The following is a 20106-nucleotide window of genomic DNA, read 5'->3' as shown; positions in this document are numbered from 1 at the left end:
AAAACTAACGGTTACACCGACACTACGCTCTTAATAATGAAGTTGCCAAAGTAGTTCTTCAATGCAATGCCATAAGGAAACTTTTTGGTTCCTAAAAGAACTAACCACATGAAGATTTCAGAATGAACCTTTTGTTATTTAGAGCACCAGGCTCCATAGCCTTTAATACATAATAATAGATTTGTAAAATGCCAATGGGTTCCTGATTCTAAAAGGACTCTCGCTGCCTATAACCGGCTAACTTCATTTTTGTCTTGTTCTGCTAGGTTGACTAGACATTAAAGATTTTTGTTTTGTCCGCTTATTAAGAAGCTTTTCAAAGCCCAAATAATAAATTCATATGCAAACAAGTCTTCCCATTAAAACAATGTTTTTTGTCAAAGATTGATTCAGTGAGGCCCGTGACCCTGTATTCGGATTCAGCGGGTTAGAAAATGGATGGATGGATGATTCTGTGAGGAGTCACACCACCCGGTAAAGCGCCACTGAAGCACCGTTATTTTTCTTAAGAGTGTGGGATTTGGGAAAACGGGCAGAACTCTCCAAAATTAGTCTAACAAGTACCAACCAACCTGCGTTTCGTTCAAATGTGTCTGTCTCATGTATGTCAGATGGCATTCTGTGTCCTGCAGGGTAGCTCTGATTGGAGGGCTGTGTGACGTCAAGCCGAGGTGGTCTGTGTAAACACGGGGCTATGCCTCAGACGGCAGCTGGGATGCCATACACATCGGTAGCTCCGGCGCGCTGAGTTGAAAGATCGCTTCGCGAAGGCTACCAGGTGAAAGGATACGGCAGGTGCGTCTCTCTATCTTCCTCTTATCTCTCTTTTTCATGCCATTTATTAATCCCATAAAGAACTATGTATAGCTTTGGTGCTCCTAAAACAGTTGTCGAATAGTATTGACACCTCGCTTTGATATCATCCAAAATTGACCATAGTACCTGATGCCAGAATAAAAGATCCACTTTCGTACAGAGAATGTGGCTGTGCACGCATAAGATTATTTTAACAATACGAAGACGACGAGCTGACATTAAGTTCTTATAGGCACGAGTAAACTGAACACGCGTTGAGATTCGCTGAGAAAAGTAGCCGTACATTTTTAAAAGCGATCGATAGTCTCAAAATGCACTCAACCTTTCCATTTATTTAAATTAACTTAATTCCATGGATAAGGCAGAAAATGACCCAGAACGAGACGACAATTCATAACCCTAATTCCGATGGCTATTACAACAGTCATATACTCCATTCCAGTTTACTTTTAAAGTTTAAAATTTAAAACAAGTTCCTCACACTCAGAGTTTTAAATGAGGTTTTCATTCGTTGCTCGGGTTTCTTTTTCATATCCTGCTGGAAAATTGGTCTAATACGGATAAACCAGTTTAGTTCAAATTTCTTAATCAAGAGCGATATCATTAATGATGACGAGGAAAACAAAAAAGCTCATATTCATACAAATATTGGAGAGCATGGCAAACACTTCTAAGGAAAGTGAACTACGTCTCCCCAAAGCCGCGCAGTATCTGTTCGGGATTAAATGGCAGTACAACGACGAATGAAAGCCTTTATGTAAAAAAAATATATATATATATATATATATATATATATATATATATATATATATATATATATATATATATATACACGTGGATGAATTGATACTAATTGAGAGCAGTTGTGAAAAGACTCGTCGAATTAAACAATGCGTTAAATTAAAATGATCGATTAGCAAATAAATAAATAAATAAAATTAACGGGTCTGGTTGGAAACCAACGAAAACGAACGCGCCAAGTAACTACTCAGTTTTATCTGAGCGCTCATGAAGGTCGTTCCCGACAATCCAGCTGTGACCCTTTTCATTAATAATCTTTTACTCGTTATATAACCCGAATATTACGCAAGCTAATTCAGTGCGGCACAGGGCACTGCATGTTTGAATCTTAATGTATTATTATTACGGAGGGTCCCAGTCTCGGTCGTGTGACCCCAGCAATCCCCAGGCGTCGACACTTCTTCATAGTTGGCTACCGATTTTACTCCAAGCTTATTTTTTTTAATTGTGAAATTTAGACCTGAAGATGCCCGGCTGTGGTGAACCTCCCCTTGTACACGTGGGTTTCCTCCTGGTTCTCCGCTTTTCTTCCACTCTGTTAACAATTAAGGTGCCAGAGTGGTTCTCCAGAGTGATGCCATAGGGGAGCCATTTTTTGTTCACGTGAAGATTCCTGAAAGATCCTTTATTTCTTTAGAACTTTAAGAGGCTCCATAAGTAACCATGAATAGATGGTAACAGATTTGTGAAAATGGGTCATGATTTTAAAGGACTCTTGCATAATACAGGCTATAAGTTCAGGTTTTAGATAGATAGATAGATAGATAGATAGATAGATAGATAGATAGATAGATAGATAGATAGATATGAAAGGCACTATATAATAAATAGATAGATAGATAGATAGATAGATAGATAGATAGATAGATAAATGTGAAAGGCACTATATTATAGATAGATAGATAGATGTGAAAGGCACTATATTATAGATAGATAATTAATCCCCAACGAGAAATTTACATTCTCCAACAGCAGCCTACTGGTAAAAATAATATTAATTAAAGAGCAATAAAAGCGCAGTGCAAGTTAAAAAATGAAAGGCGGAGAGTGCCAGGCAGACAATAACTTTGTATAATGTTAACGTTTACCCCGCCGGGTGGAATTGAAGAGTCGCATAGCGTGGGGTCTCCTCAGTCTGTCAGTGGAGCAGGACGGTGACAGCAGTCTGACGTATTCATTTGTCATTTTTGTCACATGTCGCTGTGTCACTTTATTCCCAGGTCCAGTCGCATGTGTGATGTGTTGTTCAGTTAGTCAGTTGACTGGCACTGAGGTCAGGGCCGTTTGAAGGAATTTGGGGGCCCCAAGCAAAATGGACATGGAGGCCCCCCGCATGCACGCACGCAAAGGAACCACAGCATAGCCATACAGTTTAAATTCACTCACACTTTATATAAATAAAAAAATGTTTACAGTGCAAATACTGCTGTTGCATATAAAGTGCATAAAATTTGAACATTTTCAACAATTGAACATTTGCAAAAAACACCACTGTACAAATAAACAATCATTAATAGAAGGTAAATTGACAGTTAATTAATCTTTAGTCTTTAGCTATGCATTTACTGAATGAGCACTGTGCAGCTGTTCGTCCGACTGTACTGTATTTTATTTTATTTTTCTAAACTGTTTTAATTATTCTTATTTCTTTTTATTATTTTAATTTCTTCTATGTAAATCACTTTGAATTGCCATTGTGTATGAAATGTGCTATATAAATAAACTTTTTACTGTTAACAAACAATGAAATTATAATTAAATGTTTACTAATTGTTAGTAGTGCTGTGAGTCGACTACCAATGCTTAAAAACATCCCAAGCTAATGTTTGATGCACAGAATTTATTGTGTGGTTTTCCTAAATAGATTATCACAGTGGAATAGTTAGTATAGCAGGCTATGCCACTTTCATCAAAACCTATTACAAAGCTACAGCAATGTCATGTCATTTATGTATGATACATAAACATATTTCTGCTAGCCTACCTGCTGCAAAATTGCACCATTTGTACAAGACAAGTCGAGCTATTTTATGTGTGTAATTTATCACTTACCGCTGTCTTGTTTTTTCTTATCCTCCTCTTCCTTTCTCTTCTTTCTTTTTTGGCTTCCTGAAGCATAATTCCGCTTCATGACTGCCGAGGAAGTTTTGTATTTTGCCGGCAGCAGAGATCGCGTGGTTGGCTGGCAGCTGTCAGCGAGGGGGGCCCCCTTGAGGGGGATCCCGATAACAGTGTCATTGCACTTTACTGCATTCACTATCAACGGGGCGCTCACACAGTTTGTCGCTGCATTTTATTCTTAACCAGTCGTTGTCTTGGGGCCCCAGGCCAGCTCGGGGCCCCAAGCAATTGCTTGGTTTGCCTGCCTTGTCGCGACGGGCCTGACTGAGGTGTGTGGTGGAGTGGAGCCACTGAGGTTCACTCTTCTGGAGTCTTTTCAATGTCCGTCTGTCAGTCTTGTTCTGAACTTTGACTTCATGACATTCACGTCAGGCTCACAGAGGTATGGAGACCAGTGATTTCCAACGTGGGGCACACGTGGCAATTTGATTTTTTTAGGGGGGCAATTCGAGAATTTAGGTACGTTAATTTATAAAATAAAAAAACAGAAATTCACTGTTAAAAATGATAGAAAAAAATAAACAAATAATTTTCATTTTTATTTCTTGCAGGGACATTTATATATTTATATAAACATAGAAGGGATGGTGAAGAACCCTTTAATTTATGATTTTACAACTGGCTTAGGTTTTTTTACTTAGAAATCATTTTACCATTAAAATAATATGAATTGTAACAATGATTATAAAATTTTGCAATATAAACATATAACACAACAAATACCTCTGACACAACATGAAACATAATTTACTTTCAATTTATTACGTTTTACTATTTTTTACTCTGGTTAATTACTCGGTGTAATGTAAAATAGTTATTATACATATGTAACAATTCCAATGAAAATAACAATCTGTTTAAATTGGACATCTCCTTCCCCATACGTGAGCGGCAGAGCCATGAAGTGTACTCAACCAGGGGTTGGCGAGTGAAGTGAGCAGGGGGCAGAGCCAATAGTTTCTTTATTTCATTCATCCATTATCCAACCCGCTATATCCGAACTACAGGGTCACGGGGGTCTGCTGGAGCCAATCCCAGCCAACACAGGGTGCAAGGCAGGAAACAAACCCCGGGCAGAGTGCCAGCCTACCGCAGGGCGCGCACTCACACACACCCACACACCAGGGACAAATTTAGGATCGCCAGTCCACCTACCCTGCAGGTCTTTGGGAGGAAACCCACGCAGACATGGGGAGCACGGCGGGGGGGAACTGGGAAGTGAACCCGAGTCTCCTAACTGCGAGGCAGCAGCGCTACCCACTGCACCACTGTGCCACCTCCAGTCATTATCCAACCCGCTATATCCTAACTAGAGGGTCACAGGGGTCTGCTGGAGCCAATCCTAGCCAGCACAGGGCGCAAGGCAGGAAACAAACCCCAGGCAGGGTGCCAGCCCACCGCGGGGCACACACACCAAGCACACACCAGGCACACACTAGGGACAATTTAGAATCACCAATGCACCTAACATGCATGTCTTTGGACTGTGGGAGGAAACCCACGCAGACACGGGGAGAACATGCAAACTCCACGCAGGGAGGACCCAGGGAGCGAACCCAGACGGGTCTCCTAACTGCGAGGCAGAAGCGCTACCCAGTGTGCCACAGTGTTGCCCCTGTTTCGTTCATTATTTCCTAAATTTATTTATTACAGTGACATAGCACGTAACATGAATAAAAGCCATGATGTGAGAACTGTCACTTTCACTCGACACCCTAACTCTATAGTTTATAGTAAACAGTCCATTACAAAGCTGATGGTGCGAGCCACAAGTAAACACATGGGAAAGCAACACTCTGGTGGAGAGTGCAATCATCTCACCTTCGGGTTGGCGGGGGGATTACTGTATAAGGGACCTCATCCAGAGAAGTAAACACCCCTAATTTCCCAAGACTAGATAGACCTAACCTTATCGGTTACTGTTTTCTGATTGAGTCATCAGTAGGGTAGACATAACCCTCTGGCTTTCAAGGACCACATGTACAGCAGACACTTTAGGTGCAGACTCTTAATGAGGAATTTGGAGATTCTTGAATTAAATTTGCCACTTTACCCAGGGGTGCAACTTATCTTTGCACTGGTATCCGATGTGCACAGTCACAACATTGAGTATGAGCCACAGGAATTCCCAGGCCAGGCAAGGAGCATGCGTCTACTCTGAATATGTTCACCATCCAAAAATCCGAACTTACTAGAGCCCACCCTTTAGGTTTTTCTAAAATGAAAGCCAAGATAGCTACCGGTAAATATTCATGGCTCCATATGAGCACACATTGGGTGTTTTATTTAAAATGATTTGTAACTAGTGTCAGGGATGCCAGGGGCCATGACCCGGCCAGGATGACATGAAGGACCGCATGTGGGTCTGCACCCACCCTGGATCATGTGGGGGTTGCCTTCCGGGTTGCTTTGGGGGCCACGGGTACAGGGCATGGAAGCCCTACCCTGTAGGGGCCCGTGGTCACCACCAGGAGGCGCCCCAATGCCTTGGGGACCTGTTACCCCAGCACTTCCGCCACACCAGGAAGTGCTGAGGGGAAGATTTATGACGGCGCCCGGAGGACAGCCGGCACTTCCGCCATGCTGGGGCGTGGCCAGAGGAGGAATGGCGGGAACACCTGGTGCTCATCCGGGTACCATATAAAAGGGGCCGCCTCCATTCATTCGGGGATAGAGTCGGGTGGAAGGAGGATGAGGCCGAAGAGAGTGGGGGCGGCCAAAAGAAAGGCATTTGTGGCCAGGACTGTGAGTGTTTTGGGGTATTTGTGCACGTGACTGAGGTCTGAGTGACCATTGGCTGGGGTCTTAGTGACCAGTCTTTTTAAATATTGTATTCAATAAACGTGTGGTGTTTTAAACAACATGTCCGCCTGTCTGTGTCCGGGTCAACTTCCACACTAGCTACTTACTTGCTGTTAACTTACTAAATAACTAGAAGGAATGAGGATGAAGTTAGCTACTGCACTAATTTGGTTGACTACTTATTATGCACATGTAGCTAGGAACGACAAAGTAGCCAGCTGAATTTTTAGCAAACTTCAGCCTCAGATAAATGGATGTGCCTGGTCATTGTCTGTGTGGAGTTTGCATGTTCTCCCAGTTTGACGATTTGCTCTGTGTTGAACTATCGCCAGCCTGATCACTGGCTCAGAGGTGAATGCTTTGCGGCATGAGCTAAAGGAAGAGCTGCGTCCATCCGCCCCGCGGAGCCCGTCTCTGAACACTGTGAGTGGTATGCCTCATGGCGACGCCAGCTGATCTCTCTCTCTGTGTCAGCCCTCACCTTCTCTGAGCAGTGTCACCACTACACCCCGCATCTTCATGTTTTTTCCCCTCCCAATACTCACGTTTTACTCCCCAATCACACCTTAATTGGTGACGCTGAAATGGCACTGAGTGTTGGTGTGAGAATGCTTTATGATCGACTGCCATCTTTTCCTGCCAGGTTGCCCCATGCCCCTGGTGGGGATTAAACAGGTTTTAGAATTCATGGTAAAAAAAATGACGTTCAACAGCAGCCAACTGACAAGTTTGAAGTAATAGCAACAAACGGCCACAAGGGGCATCAGTTCTGAATCTGAGACCTCTGGGCTCCTTGCAGCATGTCCTGCCATCTCATAAACCATTGTCGGGCAACCGGTGCGCCATGGAATTTTCTAGGGGCACAGCGAAAACTTTTGTAAAGTATTTAAAACTAGCAAAATACCCGCGCTTCGCAGCGGCAAAGTACTGCCTTAAAATTTTCATTTTTATTAATTATTTTTGTCTCCTGTACCGTCATCAGTCCACACCTTGAACCTGTCCCAGTCATTCAGTACATAAGACACAATGGATATCAAGAGTGAGCCTGATATGGCCGTGCAATATGTAACACAGAGAATGGAAAAGGCAGGTGCCATCTCCGGGCATGGAAACCACTCGGTAAGTGACAGTTCTTTGATCGATGGTGATCACCTCGATAGACATGTTAATGGGGGTACAGTTGGAATGATAAAGGAAATGAGTACCTGAACAATGTAAAGTAAGTCTAAAATACCTACACAATAACTATAATTGTAATAAATGAACAATAAAACAGCGGAGAAGCCGTGGATTAAATAAAAAGGCTGTAGTTATCAGCAGGGAGACGTGAATCCCGTGGCAAAGCAAGGAAGGGAATGTAGAGACCGGAGCAACGGATGGCCTTATATAGGCAGGCAGCCAACAACGTGGGAGGCGTTGGGATGGGGGACCCAACGCCACCTCACACGGTGACTGAGCTGCAGGCTACGGACGTATATATGTACGTAAGTAGGATTCAGTTAGCGTTGGGAACCCGCGTACCAAATTTCTTGAAGATGGGCCCATAAGTAACAAAGACCGTTGAAAAGTTCAATATGGCGACCGACAGTGGCATCATACCACCGAAATAAGTACCAAATTTCAGCCTTCTACCTACACGGGATGTTGGAGAATTAGTGACGTTGGAAATTTCAATATGGCGGCCGACAGTGGCGTCATATCATCGAAATAAGTACGTACATAGGTTTCGGTTAGCGCACGGAAGCCGCCTACCAAATTTCGTGAAGATGGGGCTATGAATAAGAAAGTTCAACATGGCGGACGTTGTTGAGCGTTATTGACCGTTATGCGTAGTATTTCGAAATGAAACCTGCTTAACTTTTGTAAGTAAGCTGTAAGGAATGAGCCTGCCAAATTTCAGCCTTCTACCTACATGGGAAGTTGGAGAATTAGTGACGTTGGAAATTTCAATATGGCGGCCAACAGTGGCATCATACCACCGAAATAAGTACATACATCGGTTTTGGTTAGCGCAGGGAAGCCACCTACCAAATTTCGTGGAGATGGGGTCAGCCTTCTACCTACATTGGAAAATGGAAAATTAGTGACATTGGAAAGTTCCACATCGAAATAAGTACGTACATCAGTTTCGGTTAGCGCAGGGAAGCCGCCTACCATATTTCATGAAGATGGGGCCGTAAATAAGAAAGTTCAACATAGCGGACGTTGTCGACCGTTATCGACCGTTATGACCGTTATGTGTAGAATTGTGAAATGAAACCTGCCCAACTTTTGTAAGTAAGCTGTAAGGAATAAGCCTGCCAAATTTCAGCTTTCTACCTACACGGGAAGTTGGAGAATTAGTGATGAGTCAGTGAGTCAGTCAGTGAGGGCTTTGCCTTTTATTAGTATTGATTGCTAGTGTTTTTGAACTTTTGGTTGATTAAAAAGATAATGTTTAAAAAAATATTTTATGTTGGAAAAACAGATAATGGTTAATCAGATTGTTGAATAAACGAATGTATTTATTTTGAATGCAAGTTAAAATTTTCGCTGTTCACCATTCATCATAATATCACGGTGTCAAAAGCACATCTCGTGAGACTTAAAAAGTCTCGTTGTTAGGAGATCTCGCTCACTGTACGGACACAGAAATGAAGTCTAAGAAACGCGAGAGACTTCAAATGATCGACAAGGAAATGCGCGTCTGTCTTTCGAAAATTGATCCTCGCATCAATCTCATATGTGCTGAAAATCTCAACGTTCACATTAATTACATTTAAGATGTATCCTTTGATTCCTTTATTAATAAAATGTCTTTCAAACTTGTAAAATTAACTGTTGTTATTGGCGATTGTCCATAGTTTGTGTCGTCAAGACTTTATTTATGGGCATTCCCTCAGGTGCGCTGCGAAAGAAAATTTTTGGACTTAGTGCGCCGCAACTTGAAAAAGGTTGCCTTTCACTGTCATTAACAGATAATCCAACATGAAGGCTCAGAACTTGTATTTTTCTAATGTTGTCACATGTGAAGAAATCGACAGCCTCCCAGCAGTTACAGTGACTACTAAGGAGATACTCAGTGATTTGGAAATTAGCTGAAGTCTAACAAATTACAAGGACCAGATAACATTTTCTACCTTTTGTTTCTCGTTTCAGGCTTCCATTAAACAGAATGAGTCTGGTCTACCGACGAGACGGCCTCTATTTGTAAGCAGTCATGGCCAGGAGTGCGTTCCTTTTCCTTCTCAGTGTGGCCCTTGTGGAAGCCTCTAAGGTTTGCCCTCATCAATGCCTCTGCTATGACTCCTCAGACCTTGTGGATTGCCGCGGCCGTGGTTTCACTCATGTTCCTCATAACATACCCCATGGCACCTGGTTGCTCGACTTGGGTGGCAATACTCTCTCAGACCTGCGGGGACGCTCATTTGCCGGCCTGTGGTCCCTTAGGATTCTGCTGCTGCCCTCCAGCTACATTCATCGCCTTGAACCTGAGGCATTTTCCTCCCTGGGTTTCCTAGAGAAGCTGGACCTGAGCCACAATTGGCTGCGGCGTCTGCCCTCAGATTTCTCCGAAAGTCTTTCATCCCTTAGGGAACTGAATTTGGCTGGCAACCACCTTTTTAGTGTGACGTTTCGAAACTTTGAAAAGCTAGAAAATCTGGAAAAACTGGATCTAAGTGGAAACCAGATCCATTCGGTGGAGCCTGGAACATTCAGAGCCTTGTCACATCTGCGGCACCTCTACCTGCATGACAATCATCTAAACGTTCTCAAGGATGGCATGCTGGCCATGCTTCAGAGCCTGGAGGTGCTTCATCTGAGTCATAACAACATCTCCGTCATTGAAACTGAAGTCTTTACTTCACTACACAGCCTCACTCTATTAGGCCTCGAAGATAATCAACTGATCCACCTCAAGTTTAAGACCTTCCTGAACCTCCACACGCCTGGAACACACCTCCAGCTGGCCAACAACCCCTGGATCTGCGACTGCGACCTGCACAGGGTGTTCAGCAAGATCCTCAGTGTCCGCCATCTCCATGTAGATGACTACAAGAACATTACCTGCGATAAACCCTGGCAACTGGCTGGCTCTCCACTGGCCTGGGTGGACACACAACTCTGCATTGCTGAAACTGCCACCGTACTGGTCATCACTGTTACCGTGCTGGTCACAGTCGTTGCTGCCATTGTGATGGCTGAGAGGAATCGTAAAAAGAACCGAGGTAAAAAGTGGAATGATGCTGAGGGAGTACTGGAGCAGCAGGAGAAGTAGACCAATACCCCCATGAAGAGGACCCTATTTGGAAAGCACCACAACAAACTGTGCCACCCTAAGTCAGGGAACACTGGGTGCTGCCCAAAGACTTTCAGTTCTCTTGATCTGCAGGGTAAAAGTTATTGAAATGAGTGTGAAAGAATTCAACCTTTACAAGGATCAATGGTGGGCAGCATTAAATGTGGCGAGGCAGTAGGCAGGGCAGCTGGTACTTCTGGACAGTGCAAAGGTCACTTGGTCAGATATAGTTAACAGAAAAGGAGGAAGTACTGAAGCAAATATGTATATATATACAAACACATATATACAGTATACATATATACATACACACACACACATATATATATGGCATATACCTGTATATTTATGTATATATACTGTACACATATATATATATATACTGTATATATATACATATACGGTATATGCAGGGGGTCCTCAGGTAACGACACAGTTCTGTTCCTACATCAGTGATGTAACCTGAATTTTGGTGTCGAAACACACCCTAGCCTAACTCACCTATCCTAACACATTTACAAAGTCATAATCTAGAACATAAAAGCACAACTAAGCCACAGAAAAAGGAAAAGATCATAAATAAACTGTACTGTACACTGTACTGTAGTAACAGAAAAAATGACAAAAAAAGAGTGTAAAAAACATTCCTTACCTTTATTCCTTCTGATCTCTTTACAGTGCCTAATTTCACTTCCATCGTGATGACTTTCCTCTTCTTCGAAGCACAACCATCTGAAGACTCTGACTTTCATTTAGGAGCCATGATAAGGATCAAAACGTCACCAAACAAAGCAACACAAACGGAGCACTTGTGCCACGCGCAACCAAACTAGTTTCGCCAACTCCCTCACTCAAACACAGCGTACTTCCACCGTCCACAGTCAAACTAGTTCGCCCGTGTAGTCTGTAAGTACGATGCTAACGGCATAAGCCGAAACACTCACTTCTCATTTTTTTTAAGTTTTTATGGGAGTGAGTGTTGTAAACTCGAAACGTCGTACGTCGAGACGTAACCCGAGGACCCCCTGTATGAATATATATATATATATATATAGGTCTGAAACGCAATCTGATTAATTAGGTGGTTACCTAAACAGATTGCGTTTCAGACATAAGAATGTAATACTCTGATCTTCACCCTGTCAAGTAAGCAAACCAGCCACCATGGTGCCACGTCAGAGGCTTCACTTTCAACACTGATGTCTGATGTTCAATCCCTGTAAGTGTGTACACCTGACGAGCCCCAATAAAGGCAAAACATGTGCCGTGTACTCTTTGTATTATTTGGTGGATACTATAATGTATATACACTCACCTAAAGGATTATTAGGAACACCTGTTCAATTTCTCATTAATGCAATTATCTAATCAACCAATCACATGGCAGTTGCTTCAATGCATTTAGGGGTGTGGTCCTGGTCAAGACAATCTCCTGAACTCCAAACTGAATGTCAGAATGGCAAAGAAAGGCGATTTAAGCAATTTGGAGCGTGGCATGGTTGTTGGTGCCAGACGGGCTGGTCTGAGTATTTCACAATCTGCTCAGTTACTGGGATTTTCACGCACAACCATTTCTAGGGTTTACAAAGAATGGTGTGAAAAGGAAAAAACATCCAGTATGCGGCAGTCCTGTGGGCGAAAATGCCTTGTTGATGCTAGAGGTCAGAGGAGAATGGGCCGACTGATTCAAGCTGATAGAAGAGCAACTTTGACTGAAATAACCACTCGTTACAACCGAGGTATGCAGCAAAGCATTTGTGAAGCCACAACACGCACAACCTTGAGGCGGATGGGCTACAACAGCAGAAGACCCCACCGGGTACCACTCATCTCCTCCACAAATAGGAAAAAGAGGCTACAATTTGCACAAGCTCACCAAAATTGGAAAAATGTTGCCTGGTCTGATGAGTCTCAATTTCTGTTGAGACATTCAAATGGTCGAGTCAGAATTTGGCGTAAACAGAATGAGAACATGGATCCATTATGCCTTGTTACCACTGTGCAGGCTGGTGGTGGTGGTGATGTAATGGTGTGGGGGATGTTTTCTTGGCACACTTTAGGCTCCTTAGTGCCAATTGGGCATCGTTTAAATGCCACGGGCTACCTGAGCATTGTTTCTGACCATGTCCATCCCTTCATGACCACCATGTACCCATCCTCTGATGGCTACTTCCAGCAGGATAATGCACCATGTCACAAAGCTCGAATCATTTCAAATTGGTTTCTTGATCATGACAATGAGTTCACTGTACTAAAATGGCCCCCACAGTCACCAGATCTCAACCCAATAGAGCATCTTTGGGATGTGGTGGAACGGGAGCTTCGTGCCCTGGATGTGCATCCCACAAATCTCCATCAACTGCAAGATGCTATCCTATCAATATGGGCCAACATTTGTAAAGAATGCTTTCAGCACCTTGTTGAATCAATGCCACGTAGAATTAAGGCAGTTCTGAAGGCGAAAGGGGGTCAAACACCGTATTAGTATGGTGGTCCTAATAATCCTTTAGGTGAGTGTGTATGTATGTGTATGTGTGTATAAATATATAGAAATATTGTATATACTGTATAGATATAACATTCTCAGACCCAGGTATGGTACAAAGCCTGAAGTGGAGCACCATCAAGTATCTATCTATCTATCTATCTATCTATCTATCTATCTATCTATCTATCTATCTATCTATCTATCTATTATATGCCGTTATAGTGCATATCTATCTATCTATCTATCTATCTATCTATCTATCTATCTATCTATCTATCTATCTATCTATCCATCTATCTATCTATTACAAGGTTTTTCTCTTCCACTCTCATATACAGAGCTACACAGTTTTCACAGTAAACTGCTGCATTATGGATACAGTATCTTGGATTAGAATCCCATGCCTGGACATCATGTGTTTGAAGTCTTCATGTTCTTTTTTTTTTCCTTGAACCCACTGCTGCCAGGATAGGCCCCAGCCCCTCCATGACGTAATAAGATTAGATGCATTTGAAAATGTCTGAGAATGACAAGGTGGCACAGTGGGATTTCTGTCTCACAACAATGTCCCTGGTGCTCCCTGCGTGGAGTTTGCGTGTTCTCACTATGTCTGCATGGGTTTCCTCTGGGTGCTCCAGTTCTCTCCCAACCAACAAAGACGTGAAGGTTAGTTGGATTGGTATTGCTAAATTAGCCTCTATCATGTGTGTGTGTGGTGTGTTTACCTGGTGCTGGACAGGCGTCCTGTCCAGGAATTGTTTCTACCTGCATAATACTTACCGGGACAGGCTCCAGCTGCGCTGTGACCCTACATACATGTACACACACACACAAGTACATATAAAACATTTGGAAAGTTTCACCTTCATGTTTTCCACACTTTATGTTGCTTCCTTCTGCTAAAATCATTTAATTTTTATTCTTCTCATCACGCAACACTCAATACCTCAGAATAACAAAAAGAAAAAAGAGAAGTTTGGAAAGTTTTGCAAATGTATTAAAAATTAAACAAAAATGAAATGTCAAATTGACACAAATATTAAGCCTTTGCTTTGGCTCGGGTGCATCTCATTCTATTGACCCTCATTGAGATGTTTGGAGTCCACCTGTGGTCAGTTCAATTGACAGGACATGGAAAGGCACACACCTGTCTATAAAAGGTCCTGTGTTTGAGCACAAACCAAGCCATGGGATTGAAGGAAATGCCTGCAGAGCTTCCCTTACACATCTGAGGGAAGGCTACAAAAAAATGTCTGCAGCATAGAAAGTCCAAGAGCACAGCAGACCCCATAATTCCTAAATAGACGTTATGAACAACCATGACTCTACTTTGAGCAAACTGAGCAATTTGAGGGGTAAGGGTTTAGTAACAGAGGTGACCAAGAACTGGTGGTCACTCTGCCTGAGCTCCAGAGAACCTGCGTGGAGATGGAAGAAACTTCCAGAAGGGCAACCATCACTGTAAAACTCCACTGATCTGAGTTTTTTTTTTTAGCAGAGTACCTAAATGGAAGCCACTCCTCAGTAAAACACACATGGAGTTTGCAAAAACAACATCAATAGCAGCATTTATTTCTATAGCACATTTTTATTTAAAGAATGCAGCTTAAAGTGCTTTACAAGATGTCAAATAAGTATGTACATACAAAGAGAAACAAATTAAAACTAGGTAAGAAACATTATCTATCTATCTATCTATCTATTATATAGTGCCTTTCACATCTATCTATCTATCTATCTATCTATCTATCTATCTATCTATCTATCTATCTATCTATCTATCTATTATATAGTGCCTTTCACATCTATCTATCTATCTATCTATCTATCTATCTATCTATCTATCTATCTATCTATCTATCTATCTATAAATATATAAAAATAAATAATGCACACTTGTATAAGGTAGATGCATAACTAAGAAAAGTAGAGTTTTTAAATATAGATATATTTAAATAGTCTATAAATGATGATCTGATTATAATTTCAACTGGCCAGGGTTTCAGGCCTCAAGAGCATCCAGCTCCCACTGGGAATTGTGCCAAGCAAAATGTCCGTAAGTCGGTTTTTATTAAAAAGTCACCTAAAGGACTCACATTCTGTAAGAAAGAAGATTCTCTGGGCTGATGAAACCAGGATTGAACTGTTTGGCCTCAATTCTAAGTACCATGTATGGGGGGAAACCAGGCAATGCTCCTCACCCGGACACTGCCATTCCAGTGGTGAAACATGGTGGTGGGAGCTTCAGGAACTGGGAGGCTAGTCATGGCTGAGGAAAAGATGAATGGAGCAAAGTACAGAGATATCCTAACAGGTATCCTAAAGTTATTGTCTGTTATACCTGCATTGTTACCACTCTTTAATTTAATATTCTTTTTTATCAGTGTTCTGCTGCTGGAATATGTGGATTTCTCCTTGGGATTATCTATCTATCTATCTATCTATCTATCTATCTATCTATCTATCTATCTATCTATCTATCTATTATATAGTGCCTTTCACATCTATCTATCTATCTATCTATCTATCTATCTATCTATCTATCTATCTATCTATCTATCTATCTATCTATCTATCTATCTATCTATCTATCTAATGAAAACCTGCTCTTTGCATGTCAGGGTGGGTTGGGGGCTTCACCCTTCAACAGGAACATGACCATAAGCAAAGAAAAGGCCACACAGGAGTGGCGCAGGAACAACTCTGTGAATGTTCTTGAGCGACCTTGTCAGGGCCAGGACTTGAATCCAATTGAACATCTCTGGAGAGACCTGAGACCTGAGGATAGCTCTAGACAGACAGTCTCCATCCAGCCTGACAGTGCTTGGGAGGATCTATAGAGAAGAATGGCAAAAAAGATCTCCAAATCTACATGTGCCAGGCTTATCATGTCAGACCCAAGAAGACTCCAGGTTGGCAGTGCTTCAACTAAGTACTGAATAATGGGGTCTGAATACTGTCAGTGTGATATTTTTTATTTTTAATAAATTAGCAAAAATTTACGAAATCCTGTCTTTGCTTTGTAATTCTTGAGTATTAAGTGTTGTTTAAAGTCATTATTCGCAAAGGAAGTGATTTTAGCCTAAGTCTGAAATACAAGTATACTAAAATGTTAAAAAAATGAAGGGGTCTGAATACTCTGATTGAACTGTATATACAGTGCATCTGGAAAGTATTCCCAGCGCATCACTTTTTCCACATTTTGTTATGTTACAGCCTTATTCCAAAATGGATTAAATTCATTTTTTTCCTCAGAATTCTACACACAACACCCCATAATGACAACGTGAAGAAAGTTTACTTGAGGTTTTTGCAAATTTATTAAAAATAAAAAAACTGACAAATCACATGTACATAAGTATTCACAGCCTGTGCTCAATACTTTGCCGATGCACCTTTGGCAGCAATTCCAGCCTCAAATCTTTTTGAATATGATGCCACAAGCTTGGCACACCTATCCTTGGCCAGTTTTGCCCATTCCTCTATGCCGCACCTCTCAAGCTCCATCAGGTTGGATGGGAAGCGTCGGTGCACAGCCATTTTAAGATCTCTCCAGAGATGTTCAATCAGATTCAAGTCTGGGCTCTGGCTGGGCCACTCAAGGACATTCACAGAGTTGTCCTGAAGCCACTCCTTTGAGATCTTGGCTGTGTGCTTAGGGTCGTTGTCCTGCTGAAAGATGAACCGTCGCCCCAGTCTGAGGTCAAGAGCGCTCTGGAGCAGGTTTTCATCCAGGATGTCTCTGTACATTGCTGCAGTCATCTTTCTCTTTATCCTGACTAGTCTCCCAGTTCATGCCCCCCACAGCATGATGCTGCCACCACCATGCTTTACTGTAGGGATGGCATTGGCCTGGTGATGAGCGGTGCCTGGTTTCCTCCAAACGCGACGCCTGGCATTCACACCAAAGAGTTCAATCTTTGTCTCATCAGACCAGAGAACTTTGTTTCTCATGGTCTGAGAGTCCTTCAGGTGCCTTTTGGCAAACTCCAGGCGGGCTGCCATGTGCCTTTTACTAAGGAGTGGCTTCCGTCTGGCCACTCTACCATACAGGCCTGATTGGTGGATTGCTGCAGAGATGGTTGTCCTTCTGGAAGGTTCTCCTCTTTCCACAGAGGACCTCTGGAGCTCTGACAGAGTGACCATCGGGTTCTTGGTCACCTCCCTGACTAAGGCCCTTCTCCCCCGATCGCTCAGTTTAGATGGCCGGCCAGCTCTAGGAAGAGTCCTGGTGGTTTTGAACTTCTTCCACTTACGGATGATGGAGGCCACTGTGCTCATTGGGACCTTCAAAGCAGCAGAAATTTTTCTGTAACCTTCCCAGATTTGTGTCTCGAGACAATCCTGTCTCGGAGGTCCACAGACAATTCCTTTGACTTCATGCTTGGTTTGTGCTCTGACATGAACTGTCAACTGTGGGACCTTCTATAGACAGGTGTGTGCCTTTCCAAATCGTGTCACATCAACTGAATTTACCACAGGTGGACTCCGATTAAGCTGCAGAAACATCTCACAGATGATCAGGGGAAACAGGATGCACCGGAGCTCAATTTGGAGCTTCATGGCAAAGGCTGTGAATACTTATGTACATGTGCTTTCTCAGTTTTTTTATTTTTAATAAATTTGCAAAAACCTCAAGTAAACTTCTTTCATGTTGTCATTATGGGGTGTTGTGTGTAGAATTCTGAGAAAAAAAATGAATTCAATCCATTTTGGAATAAGGCTGTAACATAACAAAATGTGGAAAAAGTGATGTGTGTGAATACTTTCTGGATGCACTGTATATGTGTGGGTAATTTAATGTTAAGAGATGCACATTATCAGGGCTGGAGCATTCCTTTCAGAACGTATGTTCTTTCATTTTGAACAAACCTTATGAAAAACACATTTATCCTCCTTATATGCTACCCGTCATGACAAAACTGACTATCACACAATTTACCAAACTTTATTCTATAGCCCCTTACCTAGTTTAATACGACAACATCCAAATGCACCTTACCAAAACAATACAAGTAATTTACCTTAATTACGTACATTTCCTTTCATAATGAATACCACTACACTTTGATAGAATTTAAATGAACAGTATTATGAACTAATCTTCATTCTATAGAACACCATGTTAAGGTAAAAGCAGCATTTTACAGTATATGTACAGCACAAAAAAATCTTCATTTTATATTGCAACTTGCTAAGTTGACAACAGCAACACACGTTTTTCCATTAAGTTTATTTTTTTATAGTTGAATTTATACAGCTGGCCTACAGTTTCAGTGTCTTGAGCTTGAATCTCAGCCCTGGCTGTTGTGTATATGGAGTCTGCATGTTCTCCCTGTATGTGTGTGCGTTTTTCCACAGGTACACTGGTTGCTCTGCTTTATTCCAAAGAAGTGCAGGTTAAAATATTTGACAATTCTACACTGAGCCTGTGTGAGTGTGGGTACCTGTGTGAAAGGACCCTGCTGTGGGCTGCTCCACTATTCAGGATTGGTTCCTGCCTTGAAACAGATGCTATGAGCAGACCCTCTGCACCCTCACCACCCTAACTTGGATTTTTGAAAAATCTTATATACAAACCGGATTCCAAAAAAGTTGGGACACTATACAAATTGTGAATAAAAACTGAATGCAATGATGTGGAGGTGCCAACTTCTAATATTTTATTCAGAATAGAACATAAGTCACGGAACAAAAGTTTAAACTGAGAAAATGTATCATTTTAAGGGAAAAATATGTTGATTCAGAATTTCATGGTGTCAACAAATCCCCAAAAAGTTGGGACAAGGCCATTTTCACCACTGTGTGGCATCTCCCCTTCTTCTTACAACACTCAACAGACGTCTGGGGACCGAGGAGACCAGTTTCTCAAGTTTAGAAATAGGAATGCTCTCCCATTCTTGTCTAATACAGGCCTCTAACTGTTCAATCGTCTTGGGCCTTCTTTGTCGCACCTTCCTCTTTATGATGTGCCAAATGTTCTCTATAGGTGAAAGATCTGGACTGCAGACTGGCCATTTCAGTACCCGGATCCTTCTCCTACGCAGCCATGATGTTGTGATTGATGCAGAATGTGGTCTGGCATTATCTTGTTGAAAAATGCAGGGTCTTCCCTGAAAGAGATGACGTCTGGATGGGAGCATATGTTGTTCTAGAACCTGAATATATTTTTCTGCATTGATGGTGCCTTTCCAGACATGCAAGCTGCCCATGCCACACGCACTCATGCAACCCCATACCATCAGAGATGCAGGCTTCTGAACTGAGCGTTGATAACAACTTGGGTTGTCCTTGTCCTCTTTGGTCCGGATGACATGGCGTCCCAGATTTCCAAAAGAACTTTGAATCGTGACTCGCCTGACCACAGAACAGTCTTCCATTTTGCCACACTCCATTTTAAATGATCCCTGGCCCAGTGACAACGCCTGAGCTTGTGGATCTTGCTTAGAAATGGCTTCTTCTTTGCACTGTAGAGTTTCAGCTGGCAACGGCGGATGGCACGGTGGATTGTGTTCACTGACAATGGTTTCTGGAAGTATTCCTGAGCCCATTCTGTGATTTCCTTTACAGTAGCATTCCTGTTTGTGGTGCAGTGTCGTTTAAGGGCCGGAGATCACGGGCATCCAGTATGGTTTTACGGCCTTGACCCTTACGCACAGAGATTGTTCCAGATTCTCTGAATCTTCGGATGATGTTATGCACAGTTGATGATGATAGATGCAAAGTCTTTGCAATTTTTCGCTGGGTAACACCTTTCTGATATTGCTCCACTATCTTTCTGCAACATTGTGGGAATTGG

The 20106-nt window shown here is 42.3% G+C and overlaps 1 protein-coding gene across 1 annotated transcript; it reads left to right on the top strand.

Annotated features, from left to right (window-relative positions):
* Window positions 1–710: 710 nt before the first annotated feature.
* On the top strand, window positions 711–11128 carry LOC120517696 (slit homolog 2 protein-like). The gene is made up of 2 exons (XM_039740138.1): window positions 711–795; window positions 9679–11128. Exon 2 carries the CDS (start codon window positions 9740–9742, stop codon window positions 10796–10798), a length of 1059 nt encoding a protein of 352 aa, XP_039596072.1. The 5' UTR covers window positions 711–795; window positions 9679–9739; the 3' UTR covers window positions 10799–11128.
* Window positions 11129–20106: the final 8978 nt, after the last annotated feature.

This window comes from Polypterus senegalus, chromosome 17, assembly GCF_016835505.1.
Source record: "Polypterus senegalus isolate Bchr_013 chromosome 17, ASM1683550v1, whole genome shotgun sequence".
NCBI lineage: Eukaryota > Metazoa > Chordata > Cladistia > Polypteriformes > Polypteridae > Polypterus > Polypterus senegalus.
This window is presented reverse-complemented; position numbering and strand designations above follow the sequence as displayed.

Coding starts and splice junctions, on each gene's coding strand:
- LOC120517696 (XM_039740138.1), top strand. CDS start 9,740: ATGGCCAGGAGTGCGTTCCTTTTCCTTCTCAGTGTGGCCCTTGTGGAA.